The following is a 14274-nucleotide window of genomic DNA, read 5'->3' on the forward strand; positions in this document are numbered from 1 at the left end:
AGACGTGTGACGCCAACGCACGCCTCCCTCTCAAGGGTGTTCTCCACCTGGTCCTCCAAGGGTGTGTTAGGAGGGACTGTAGGTCTGCCACCTCCAGTGCCCGATGACTCTCCAAGGCGCTCCGCCACCCTCTCCTTGGCACGACCTCGGAGGTCATACCATCTTTTCTTCAGCTCCTCAAGTGACCTATCGGCCACACCCACGGAGTTGACAGTGGAGGCTATTCCCAGCCAGATCCACCTTTTTTCTTGCTCCGGGACCTTCCTGGAGTCTTTGCCAAAGAGTTTTTCGTGGTTGGCCACCACCCCTTCAATCAAGTTTTCGAGCTCCTGCTCAGAAAATTTGAGCTTCCTCTTCCGCCCTGTGTTGTTGCTGGGGCCAGAAACAGGTTCCTCTGACATGGCAGCAGAGTAGTTGCAGTCTACAAATCACTAGCAGCAGCTTTCACACTTGCTCCCTCCAGGTCTGCCTCACTGTGGTGAATGGGGGTGGGAACTGCCTGCTTCCTGGTTGTGATGTCATCACTGTGCTCGAAATGCGACTTCCTGTTTTCCCGATCTCGCGAGATTGCGATTCGCAATCCCGACGCAGGTAGCCGGAAATAGCGATTATTCTGCGATTATCGTTAATCGCTAACGGATTTAGCGCCCGCGCGCGAATCGCTATTTTTTACCGGGAATCTTCATGAATTCAGATTTGCGAGTTCTCAATAGCGGTTCGCATTTTATCGCTATTTGAGACTCGCAAATCCCGTTTTTCATGAATCAGGCTGTATCTTACAAAGTAGATTGCGAGTCTTATTGTAAAAAATTACACCTAAAGAAAAATCCTTTTATGAAGATTTAGCTTATTCCTCAGAAAGCAGAGGACTTTTTGTTACCTTCAAACTCGCCCCCAGGCCTTTAACCTACAAAGTTGTTTAAAGAAATTGAGCAAACGTTTATTTCACACTTGATAGCACAGCGAAGGCATAAAGCTTGCCAGCAGTAGTGCAAGTTAAGGACATGATTAAAACAACTGGACATGACAACACACGCTTTTTCTGAAAGCAAGATCACCACCGCCGTTTCATGTTTAAGGACAGTTTATTACTTAAACAGTATGTACAAATTCTAACATGAAAATTATGAGTAACATATCAGACACTATTTACAATTACATTTTTTTTACAAAATGTTTTTACAAGAAGCCTTTATCTTCTCTCTACAAGACAGGGCAGACATAACACGCAAAAAAATCCCAACATTTCTGTATTACATACATAAATAAATATTGACTTTTTAAATGACTGTTATAGGAACGTGATTTCTACAGCCAGTTCAGGTAAGAGCGAGTCAGTTCTGCATCTCAACACTACAACACCATAAAGCCAGTCGGAGAGGCATCCCACATACAGACCTCTGTTAGAAAATTTGCAATATGTGCTTTGCAAACAGAGTCGGAGGAGGGAAGACGGGTATTACTTTTCATGCCTAGAACAGAACACTGGATGTTGGCATGCAAAACCATTCACAATAATCCACACCTGCAGGAATTCATTTACAGTTTACTTTTTTAATAAAATAAAGTTATTTTTCTGTTAAGTACATGCAACGCCCTATCTGCTCCAGGAGTCCAGCAACAACGTATCAGACTGTAAAAAGGAATTTGCAATCGACAGCCGCCAGTGTCAGTAAAAAACGTATAGGCAGACGGCGGGACGTGGCGCGTCTGGAAGGGAATTAATAAATAAATCTATATCACAACTACCTTTACAGATACATACAGAAGGATCAACTACAAATTTCATGAAAGGGCCCTATAGGATGCAGGGAAGACTGCATCTGCAGGTCTGCCATTTGGTAACAGAAATGCCCTGCCCCTTGGTTCCTACTTTCAGAGAGGTTGTGCACGACACTGGTCAGTCTTTCTGCCATTTTGAATGACTGCTCTTCTATTTCAATGATAATTTGGAATTCTTGCTAGTGTGGAAGTTATACCTTCCACAATACTAAGAAATGGGAGAGAGATGGAAACATGATCTGCATTCCTATGTGTAATGAGGGTTTATGTCTTAAGATTTCTACCAACATAAGTAACTGAAGAAACCAATTGCACTCAAATCAAAACACATCACATATCTACCATATATTACCTTATTGCTTTGTGTACAACAAATGGACAACACCTATAGTCAACTGTTGTATTTGCTTGTAAACAAGAATTTGTAAACCAGGATCTGCTCCAGATTCTGTAAAAGCTTAAACCCTACACAGTGCACACAGAAATGTGTATGCAGAGTATATTCTGTAAAGGTGAAATATTTTGGGAAAAGCAGGTTAGGCGTTTACAATAATATTATTTACTAGTAGTTTGGTAAGTTTTCAATGTGCAAAACATTTTATCTTACAAGAAGTGAGATGGCAGAGGGAACTTTAAGAAAAGAAGGCAATGTATTATGCATATAATTGCTGCTCAGACTTTGCATCAATGGTCAAAGTCCTGTTCTGCGCGATAATAAAGGAATAATGCCCAGTCTGCAGTGCAGGCATGCATACACGTGTGCTGCACAGTGGGCAGTGAATCCTGAGACAGTAGTGTTCCAACGTACTACTCCCAGGGGGGGGAGGCTGAAATTCACCCCAGCCTCTCAGGGAGGAATCTCAGGGCCCAGATGAAGGATGGTTTATTTGAGGACTCCACTATAGGCGTCTCCAGGACCCAGTTAAATGCTAGGGGCCCGATTCACAGAATGAACTTAAGACTCAATCTTAAACTTACTACTATTTTGGTATTCACAGAATGCACTTACTACTTTTGGCATTCACAGAATGAACTTACTACTCTTGGTATTCACAGAAGTTAGGATTTTGTCTTAAGTCTGTCTTAAGTCTGTTTTAAGGCTGTCTTAAATCTGTCTTAAGTCTGTATTAAGTTTGTCTTAAAACACACTTAAGACAAAATCCTAACTTCAGTGAATACCAAAAGTAGTAAGTTCATTCTGTGAATGCCAAAAATAGTAAGTGGATTCTGTGAATACTAAAAACTACATCTGGTAACCCTCATAGGATCTCAGACTGGCCGGTGCATGCCTTGTAAGTGTACATGCAACCGCCCAAACAGGGATCACATCATTTCCCTATGTCCATGCATGCCAAGTAATGTTTCTCATGAGACTCCAAGAATTGTGAATGCTGATTCATTCAGTATGTACAAGAGACCACAACCAGAAACACCAAAGTGTGCCTGTTAAATATGAGACATAGTGACAATAAGTGTGCCTTGTTAAAGCTGCTTCCATATTATGTAACGTTTGCACTTTCGTAAAAAACATGGAGCAAATTCATTGTGCATAACTTTCCAGCTGGTATAATATGGAATGAATCAAACAGATTAAGGCATACTGGCCACTCCATGTAATGACTTTACATTTATGCAAGTGTGCAGCAAAGTTATTTTTCTTACGCTTGCTGCGGTTGTAATAGGAAATAACTGATTGGACTCAAACAGTATCCCAGCTATCACCTTTTTGCAAGAAGGCAAGATATATTTTCCTTGCTCCTTTTTACGTAAGCACATAAAATAATGTGCAAACATTCTTTATATGTTTTGCACAAGTACAACATTTTCTACCACATGGTAATTTGGCCAAATTCTGCTCACAGCACTCCTTATTAATACAAAAATAAGGTATAACATTGATTTGATCTGTTTTCGTCGTCACAGCAACTTTTTATGTAACATGGGTTCTCAATGCCTTGCCATATCATCATTTTAACATTTCTGTTTTCGGGAGTGAGACAAATTTTGCATGAAGAGATTATGGAAACAGTCAAAAAAAGTAAAGCTAAGGGAATGAGGCTGTAGTCAGAATTAAACCCATGTGAACAAAAAAAAATAGAGGAAGTGCCTAAGCAGGGCATCCTGCACCACTGTTAAAAGTAGTATTGCGGGAGAAGAGTGTCAGTTCCATCAGAACATTATAGTCCGCTGCAGAGGACTATACGTGTTGCTAGAGGCCCTCTTGCTGTGTTATTGCCTGAATGTAGGCAAGGTCTAGAACATAGTAGAGAATGTATAATGGCTGGTATGGTACAAGGCAGAAGGACTATACTGCTATTAGAAGATTGCACCCATTCAGGATGTAATGTAGGGAAACCCAACAAACCAAGCATAGTAGTGCTGATGCAGAAGGTCTATACCAGCCAATATTGGCCCTCTACTGCTCCATCATCTTCAATGGGGCTCGCAGCATCCAGTGTTCTAATATAGCCTTAGAGCCCGCCGTAGCGGGTGCTGCAATTGTTATCCTGATTCTAATTGACATGACACTGCTAGGCCTGCTTCGCATGCAAGCTTATGTCTGCTTGTCAGGCTATAAGATGAAGTTCTGTTGCAGTCCAATACGGATGTCCACCTGCTTGCCTGTGCAAGTAAGCGGTCAATAGTACCAAGTCTCAGTGGTCCGAATTAGCATGGATTCAAAACTAATTAACACCGTATGTAGGCAAGGGAACTTTCACTATGCATGGCTGCATGTTCTTCTCCCAGGCACGGTCGAATGATTTTCTCTGATTGGAAAAACTGCATTTCAAGGTAAGATGTAATAGCCAAATTGTTTTTTTTTTTTTATTCAACATTGTTGACTCAGGGCGGGGGGGGGGGGTTGAGTATCCTGTATTTGAAAGTAAGGTTTCAAAAGCTTTGACTGACAATTCCAAAGAACAGACCAATAATATATTTCAAATTTGAAGTGTAAATTTATGCCCACCTTTTCCAACTGGCTCACTTCAAAGGATCATAGTTGAGTTGGGTGAATGTGAGCAACATAGAAGTTCATTTTCTAATTTCTTTTTTGACAAATTATGGGCCTTTTGCAATGTTTACAAATGTGAGCCCCAAAACCAATCTTCACATGGTCTTCAACTTCAAGGCTAGAGCATTGCAAGATATTACAAATCCATCTGGAACTTCTGGATTCATAATTTCAGACACATCATTCAGACCGACCTACCTTTTCCTTTACTGGAAAGTGCCCCACCGTGTACCAGCAATTACAAACTAAGTTTTTGCCATAAAAATACACCAGTCAAAATACATTGTTTGTCCATGTGGGATCCTTGAAGCCATGACATTTATGACTTCATGCAAGAGAAACACCTCCCGTAGACAGCATGGCGTAAGGTTCTCCGCTTGAATCCAAGTGTAGACCTCAGGACAGCCCCCCATTACGCAGAAGCAAATTCATTCTTCACAACAGTCCCAAAAATTCTTCCAGACGCTTAATTTGTTAGCATTAACAGCTACTTGACATAAAAAAATATTATTGCTGCGTATAGTGCCATTTCCTCGTAAACAAACTAGAAATGTGTAAGATGCAAATATTTTTAACTGCGGACTCCATTTCGTAACGCATATGCTTTTTGGAAGAGCAGAAGAAGCATTTAAAAGTTGTGCTGTGCTGATGCAGCTAATCAAAATGGCAGGAAAGCACAAAGGCAGATGTGTGTGCCCTTCACTGCCCCACCAGGAGCTGGAATGTGACGCAACCTTCAATGGACTGGAGGCAGGAGTCACTGATAGGATGGTGATCCCCAGAGCATTTGGGACCAGGGATAACAGTTCTTGAAGTCGACGTAGGTACCCCGATGAGCTAGAAATCAGATGTAGAAAGATGTAGATGTGGAAAGAAACTACCATTGAGGGAAAGATGCATTGCTGCTATACGCATAAACGTGTGCCATCCTCTTGCTGGCCGCCTGCTTACTGGCATCTCCAAACTATCCTGTTATTTGACAGTCTCTAGTATTTTTCTGGGGACGGCTTGTAGTGATGCGAATGATGATGTTTTAGGTGATGCCCTGTCAAAGACAACAAAAAAAGATAAACATTAGTCAGCAGTCAAGAGATTACTGCGGCAGCACAATTCCAAGTGCAAATAGGTCACTCATGAATACCAACACCACAGTGTGTGGCATTTAGCAGCTCCATAAATTACGCATGTTGCTGGGTATGGGGTGTTGAAGGCACATTTAATGCCCAATCATTTCCCCTGTTACAAGGTGTGCAAACTCAGATTTTGCCTGCACTATTTGCAGAAGGTTATACCTTGTGAAACTCATGCAGACAAAAGGCCTGGGGGTGAAAATTAGTGCCCGGGTCGGAATCTCAGTTCTGGAACTTATCTGTTCCTGCAAATTGATAGGTTGGGCAGCAAAAGTAAATCATACTGCACATGAGCTATTGCTACACCCTATGATGATTTTAGAGCGAGCAAAGAATCAGGAGTTCAAGTGCAACAGAAGGCAATTAACGGTAATTGACAAATGAAAAATTCTTAGATGTGATAGCAAACACAATTGTGGCCTATAATCTCATTCTGGCTTTGGTCACACCAGTATATAATTGACAACACCTTATTACATGGGCTCTGACTCCAAAGTTCGAGACAACATTCCCCAAAACTACACTGTAATTAAGCATTTCTAATGTAGTTTCTGAACATTTGCGAGGGACCAGAAGTTCTGATACTCGAGTCATACAAGAAAATTGCACACAAACAACTATTAAAGCAAACACAAGGAGAAGATGGAGTGAGCACTGAAACTTTTCAAACCCTCACCCCCAGTCACAAATCTGGGTTGAATCCATCATTGCTCTTTAGCTCACTTGGCCACCCCAGTTCAGACACAGCTATATGCAAATCAGTCTTGACCATGTGCCTCATGGGAACAGTCCAGACCGAACTGCCAAGCCATATCTTCCCTGGAACAGCAACAAGCATCCTAGGACCGGTTTCGGGCTAACAGCCCTCATCAGCCAGGCTAGCTTGAATCCAGTGGCCAAGTGAGCAAGGGACCCACATCTGGGCATACCCTGCCAACCTAGGGCGAACAAAGCAAACACAAGGAGATGATGGACGAAGTGCTGAAGTTTTTCAGATACCCCAGTCACAGATATGGGTTAAATCCATCATCGCTCTTTAGCTTACTTCACCACCCCAGTTCAGACACAGCTATATGCAAATCAGTCTTGACCCTGTACCTCATGGGAACAGTCCAGAACGAAATGCCAAGCCATGTCTTCACAACTATTAGACCTAGCAGGTTATGCAAACACCCAGCAAAAACACTTTTGTTTTATTTAATAGACTAAACTTTTGCTTCATATATAATACGAATCTAGCAACATATAGGATACACATGATTTGTAACTTGCCTCTTAGATCATCAACAGCATTGTCATCAGGCCGATGGCCGGAATGTTTCACAAATCCTGTTTAATAAATACATTCCTAAAGCATGAAGTGGTAGTATGTAGGCCTTGGAGTCTCAGAGACCCCTCTGAGAGAGTCCACTGCGTAAAGGGAGCCTCCCGCAACTGAGATAGGGAAGTGATACCACTTCCCCTGGATCACTGCTTTGACTCGTCTACCGGTTTGTGTTCCTGTCGCCCTTCCGGTCCTCTTTCCATGCGGTGTCCTTCACCCTCCCCTCCTCTTTCCCGCCTTCATTACCTGTCTACTTCCCCAGCTCCTTCCACCTCCCCTGAATCTTTCCCCCTGCCTGCTTTTCCCCCTTCGTTATTTGTGCTTATTGTTTATCTCGACCTTACAAGTAACTATGTTGCCATGCTCTAAACCACGGGTATTCGTAGTACGGCCCGCGGGCCGGCAAGCCTTCCGTGGCGGCCTGCGGATTATGAGACATCGTACCCGTGTTTTCAAAGAGTGTTTCAAACACTCTGCTGCTCTGTGGGGGCCGGGCGATTAATTCCAGCAAGGCCAGAATGGAGCTGCAGGGGCCTAAGAGGAGGTGAAATACAGCAAAGCCCCATTCACATGCAAACGATCTTTTTAAAGACCTGTGAAGTGCTCGGCTGGGGCTGTGTGTCTGTGCGCGCTGGGGAAGCAGGCTGGGGAAGCTGTCTCAGCCCGGGTGACACACAGGCAGGGTGAGATGACAGAGGGTGACAGAGGGAGGTAGAGGGACACAGACAGAGGGAGAGAGGGAAAGGGAAGGAAGACAGAGACAGAGGGAGGGAAAGGGAGACTGAGAAATGGAGACAGAGAAAGAGAGACAGACAGAGGGAGGAGGGCGACAGAGGGAGACAAAGGGAGGGAGACAGAGGGAGGGAGACGGAGTGAGGGAGATGGAGTGAGGGAAGGGAGTGAGGGAAGGGAGTGAGGGAAGAGAGTGAGTGAGGGGGTGAGGGAGGGAGTGAGGGAAGGGGAGTGAGGGAGTGAGGGAAGGGGAGTGAGGGAATGGAGTGAGGGGAGGGAGTGAGGGAAGGGGAGGTAGTGAGGGAGGGGGTGAGGGAAGGGGAGTGAGGGAAGGAGTGAGGGAAGGGGAGTGAGGGAGGGAGGGAGTGAGGGAAGGGAGTGAGGAAAGGGGAGTGAGGGAAGGGGAGTGAGGGAAGGGTAGTGAGGAAGGGAGGGAAGGAGAGTGAGGGAAGGGGGAGTGAGGGAAGGGGAGTGAGGGAGTGATGGAAGGGGAGTGAGGGAAGGGAGTGAGGGAGTGAGGGGAGGGAGTGAGGGAAGGGGAGTGAGGGGAGGGGAGTGAGGGAAGGGGAGTGAGGGAAGGGAGTGAGGGAGTGAGGGGAGGGAGTGAGGGAAGGGGAGTGAGGGAAGGGAGTGAGAGAGGGAGTGAGGGAAGGGGAGAGAGGGAAGGGAGTGAGGGAAGGGGGTGAGGGAGGGAGTGAGGGAGTGAGAGAAGGGGAGTGAGAGAGTGAGGGAGGGAGTGAGGGAGGGGGTGAGGGAGGGGGTGAGGGAGTGGGTGAGGGAGGGGGTGAGGGAGGGGTGAGGGAAGGGGAGTGAGGGAAGGAGTGAGGGAAAGGGAGTGAGGGAAGGAGTAAGGGAAAGGGAGTGAGGGAGTGAGGGAAGGGAGTGAGGGAGTGAGGGGAGGGAGTGAGGGGGTGAGGGAGGGGGTGAGGGAAGGGCAGTGAGGGAGTAAGGGAAGGGGAGTGAGGGAGTAAGGGAAGGGGAGTAAGGGAAGGGGAGGGAGGGAAGGGGAGGGAGAGAGGGGAGTGAGGGAGGGTGTGAGGTGAGGGAGTGAGGGAAGGGGAGTGAGGGAAGGAGGGAATGGGAGTGAAGGAGGGAGAGAGGGAATAGGGGGAAGGGAAGGGGAGTGAGGGTAAGGGAGGAAAGGAGAGGAAAGGAGAGGGAAGGGAGAGGGAAGGAGAGGGAGTGAGACAGTCAGAATGAGGGCGAGAGAGGGAGAGAGACAGTCAGAGTGAGTGAGACAGAGGGAGACCGGGGAGGGAGAGAAGGAGAGAGAGGGATGGAGGGAGGGAGACAGAGAGAGGGAGAGAGAGAGAGAGAGAGAGAGAGAGAGAGAGAGAGAGAGAGAGAGAGAGGTGTGTATGCCGGATCTGGTTGCTCAGTGGACGAAGGCGTCTGCTGCAGGGACCTGTGTTCAACCTCATGGTCACAGTTTTTTATTTTGCTCTAGCCCTGCCCCCTCCCACACTGACCCCGCCCCCACCGGTGTGGCCCTTGGTCACAAACTACACTGTAAATTTGGCCCCCGAGAGAAAGTTTGTGAGTACCCATGCTCTAAACTGTGTAACCTTTGTAACGATGTAACCTGTAACTATGATCTGATGCTCATGTAAAGCGCTCTGATACCCCCGGGTCTAGCCAGCGCTATATAAAACCTTTAAAATAAATAAATAAATAAATTCCCAGTAACAAAGGGAAGAAGTGAGATAGTACTTTAAGGCCAAAATGTATTATTCATTTTCATTGGTGCTCACATGATGCAACGTGGAGCAAATGTTTACGTCAATCAACTTTTCGCGCAAATTTCCAGCCAACTGTGACATACGTTTCTCAGTTATATGAAATGTGCTACATTTAGGGCAAACGGATAGCGGCAGATATCTGCTGTTAGGACCTTGCAATAGATTTGGGTGTACTTCTTAAATGGACCCTTGCTGTATTTTCACTTGCATGCTTCTGCCTTTAATGTGCATCACCTGGATGTGATTTGGGGGTTGTTCAAATCAGAAATCTCCTGAGTGCAAGGTACTGCAGCATGTTTTGTTCCCAAGGGCCAAAAACATTGCAAGACCAGTTGTGTGACTAGCTAGCCTCTTGCCTCTGTAGAATGGTGGCAGTTCCCTTGCTGTGTACTGAATGGAACAGTTGCTGTGCCCCAGCTATCTTTTGTACCGCTTTGGCCGCCATAAGTGCGGCAGGGTATGCTCAGACGTGAGTCCCTTGCTCACTTTGCCACTGGATTCAAGCAAGCCGGGCTGAAGACGGCTGTAATGCCATAAACCGGTCCTCAGAAGCTTGTTTCCGGTCCAGGGAAGGCATGGTTTGGCAGTTCGGGCTGGACTGTTCCCATGAGGCACAGGGTCAGACTGATTTGCAGTAAAGAATTGGCTTGGTAGTTTGGTCTGCCCTGTTCCCATGATGCACTGGGCCAGGGACAGACTAATTTGCATGTAGCCAGGTTCTGAACTGGGATGGTGCAGTGAGCTAAAAAACGGTGATGGATCAAGCCCTGATCTTTTGACTGGGTAGGAGTGTTCTGCTTAATTCAGATGCTCTGTCCATCACCACCCCCTTTTCTGAATTGATTTGCATATGGCCATGCCTGAACATGGGTGGCAGAGTGGGCTAAAGAACGGTGATGGATTAAACCCAGATCTTTTGACTGGGTGTGAGTGTTTGATTGGTTCAGATGCTCTGTCCATCACCACCCCCTTTTGTACCAGCTATCTGAAACAGCATTTGCGTCCTGAGTGGATCCTGGGCCAAGTATCTCTGGCTAGAGAGTGTGTTGCGCTGCTCCAGCCAATCTTTACTATCGGCACAGTTATATTTGAGTGGCATTTGGGGGTAGTAAGGTGACTTAAGCAGCATTATGACCCTTCTCAGTGGCATGAAGGAGTAGTTGGTATCTTTTACCACTGGGATGAATTGGTGATTGAATGACAGATTCTAGACAAATCTAACTAATTTCTTGACTTAGTGACTCAGAGAATAGATGGTTCCTAGTTCAATGGTAAGTTAAACGGCAGGTAGCCAAAACACAAAGCTCTCACGATGAGAGCTTCTGTTGTAGAGCAATTTAGGAAGAGATAGCTATTATTCTTCAATCTTCAAGATTGCCCAATGCCTGACAGTGACATTAAAGTTATACACTTCAGCAGTACAAGCACACCAAAGTCCCGGCATTAGCAAACTAAAAATGTGTAGGTTTGTCTGATGTACAACAGCTTTTCATGATCAATATAAGGAGAAGGAAATCCTTTGATCCATCCAGTTTCCTTGTGTTAACATTAATTATCAAGAGGGGGGTGGATCACTTGTCCTGCTGAACCCGGATTAATCGGTATTCGGTGCGTCCCTTGATAAAAGAACCCTCATGCCCTCGAGTTGATCAACGTAAACAAGCGGTATATCTTGTTTCTCCGCTTTGGCACTCGGGTATCTGCATAATCATCGGGTTTTTTAGGTATGCAGCCTCCACCCGGAGGTTTTTAGATCCAAGGTTGTGCAGTAGTGTCCAGTGATAGTGGAAGTGGTGATGTTTAAAATAACACAGAGTCCAGAATTCGAACTTTATTGGTCTGGGGTCTGGGTTAGTAAAGTTGAAAACTTTTTGGTATGCGTAATGGGAATATTAGGATTCTCTACGCTACCGGTCTTCGTGTTAATAAAATGGTCGACATGTTTCAGCCCTTTCGTCAATCGATCAGTGGGCTTTCTTCAGGACCAGGGTGAGTTAGTGTGAAGAAGATAAATGTATCCCTTCCTTTCAGAGTTACACATTTCGTGCCTATAGAAAAAGATATTGCCTTGGAGTTAAAGGACGTCTTATTTTATGTGAATACATTCTAAATGTGAATAGTTTAAAACATTATTTACAACATTTGATACTAGTTCTCCCACGTTACCACTTCAGGCAACCACATACTCTTATCTAGCTTTTTCAAGTTGGGTTATTCTGCTTATTCATTCTATCAGCTTCTTGTTAAATCACATTGGACTGATATTTTGTTCATTTTGCAACTATATTACTCTCGATGTAAATGAGCTCAAAGTATAATTTGAATGACCACCACTAAACATGAGGATATTTAAAAACCTCTTCTCTTCACACTTTAGTAGTTATGTTCAACACCTCTTTTGCCATATCTATTTTTCACTCTATAAAGCGATTTTATTTCTCATCCAGCTGTGTAATAAAAACGGTCACATGTAGTAATCGCTTGAATTAATATTAAATACACTCTCGTGGGGTTGGGCTGTATTGTTGAGCGTTCTGCTTCTGTTTTAAACCCTTCACATTTAGAATGTATTCACATAAAATAAGACGTCCTTTAACTCCAAGGTAATATCTTTTTCTATAGGCACGAAATGTGTAACTCTGAAAGGAAGGGATAAATTTATCTTCTTCACACTAACTCACCCTGGTCCTGAAGAAAGCCCACTGATCGATTGACGAAAGGGCTGAAACATGTCGACCATTTTATTAACACGAAGACCGGTAGCGTAGAGAATCCTAATATTCCCATTACGCATACCAAAATGTTTTCAACTTTTCTAACCCAGACCCCAGACCAATAAAGTTCGAATTCTGGACTCTGTGTTATTTTAAACATCACCACTTCCACTATCACTGGACACTACTGCACAACTTTGGATCTAAAAACCTCCGGGTGGAGGCTGCATACCTAAAAAAACCCGATGATTATGCAGATACCCGAGTGCCAAAGCGGAGAAACAAGATATACCGCTTGTTTACGTTGATCAACTCGAGGGCATGAGGGTTCTTTTACCAAGGGACGCACCGAATACCGATTAATCCGGGTTCAGCAGGACAAGTGATCCACCCCCCTCTTGATAATTAATGATGTACAACAGGAACAAAATCCAAATCAGGAAAACACAGCAGTAAAATGAATGGATTTCTGGAATAGTGAATGTGTGAAGTGTGCTGTATCAAAGTTTTGGAAAATAAATGAGCTGCGCAGTTGGACACCAAGTTTGGCAAAAGCAAAGGATGTCTTTGGAAGGGTGAGGCGAAATGAGAGTAGAAATGCAGTCCAAAGACACTGAGCAGCTGATTCCTAGTAATGCACTGCCCCTTGCTAAAGGAAGCCCTGCTTTTTGAAATCTGGAGAAGACCATGATGAACTTCACAATAATTACTCTTCAAAAAGAAAATGAAAACACTCAAAAACTGAAACAAATTCATTCCTGTTAGTTAAGATAAAAAGATTTCCTATGTATTTATTCGTTCCCGAAAATGTGGGCATGTCATGCAGATTAAATTATGCATGAGTTATGTCTAAAAGGAAAATGGCTAGCACAATTAGTTTCGGAGGCAGAAGCTACAACGTTACTACAGCTTCCATTTTACTTGCTGAGTATGGCTTCCACTGGAAGCCAAGATTATGCACAGCAGTTACAAAACCTGGCTGTGACAAAGAAGCAGTCAAAACAAGTTTTGTTTTTCGCTGCTCTTATAAAAGAGCAGAGAAAAACGGAGCTCTCAGGCAATGCTCTGCATCGGCAGATTCACTGTCTTTATCATGGGTGCCTTCTGCAACCCCTCTCCTGTCTTTGCAGACCTCAAGGCAGAGAACTGTTGGTGTTGCTCTCGCACTACCACCACCCTCCTTCTCTTTGAACCACGATTGGGATTGCAGTCTGCTCAGGTAGTTGCATGATAATGATAATGATATTTATAAAGCGCACAAATACCAGAAATGGTGTCTCGGCGCTAGAACCATGAGCAGATCCCCAACCAGCTCCCTTCACTGAAACAACCAGGTTTTCAAGTTTTTTCTAAAGCTCAAAAGAGAGCTAGCATTTCTGATCTCGGATGGCAGCAGGTTCCACAGCTTAGAAGTGCCGTAATGAAAACTCCGCCCTCCCCACTGCAGGGTCCGAATTTTCGGCACTGTTAGTAATGTAGCACCTGTGGAGCGAAGTGATCTACCTGGCTGGTACCACCTAAAAAGCTTCTGCAGGAACAACGGGCCTTTCATTGTCAAGGCCTTAGAAGCCACACATGGCGGTCCACCCCAGGCGGCATGAGTTTTGGGGGCGGCGGCCTCCACCGCTCTTACCTGAGCCCGTTGCGGTGCGTCAAACGCAGAATCGCCAGCGCCCCCACCCAATCTTACATGCGCCTGTCACATGCCAGCTAACGCAGGGACAGCCACGGGCAACCAAAGATCCAGCAAAGCCACTGCTACGAGGATGATAGGGAGGGTGGCAGGATGCCAGGTATTGCATATTTTAATATGGGTATGTGGCGATGCAGTGTAATGTAA

General features: G+C 45.0%; 1 protein-coding gene across 1 annotated transcript in view; it reads right to left on the reverse strand.

Annotated features, from left to right (window-relative positions):
- Positions 1-1066: 1066 nt before the first annotated feature.
- Positions 1067-14274, reverse strand: part of ANOS1 (anosmin 1) — a 451571-nt gene continuing 438363 nt past the window's right edge. Inside the window, exon 14 of the mRNA XM_078657674.1 lies at positions 1067-5840. Within this exon, the coding sequence (XP_078513800.1) occupies positions 5782-5840 (59 nt within the window). The 3' untranslated portion in view covers positions 1067-5781. The remainder of the gene's footprint in view (positions 5841-14274) is intronic.

This window comes from Lissotriton helveticus, chromosome 8 (genome assembly GCF_964261635.1).
Source record: "Lissotriton helveticus chromosome 8, aLisHel1.1, whole genome shotgun sequence".
Lineage (NCBI taxonomy): Eukaryota > Metazoa > Chordata > Amphibia > Caudata > Salamandridae > Lissotriton > Lissotriton helveticus.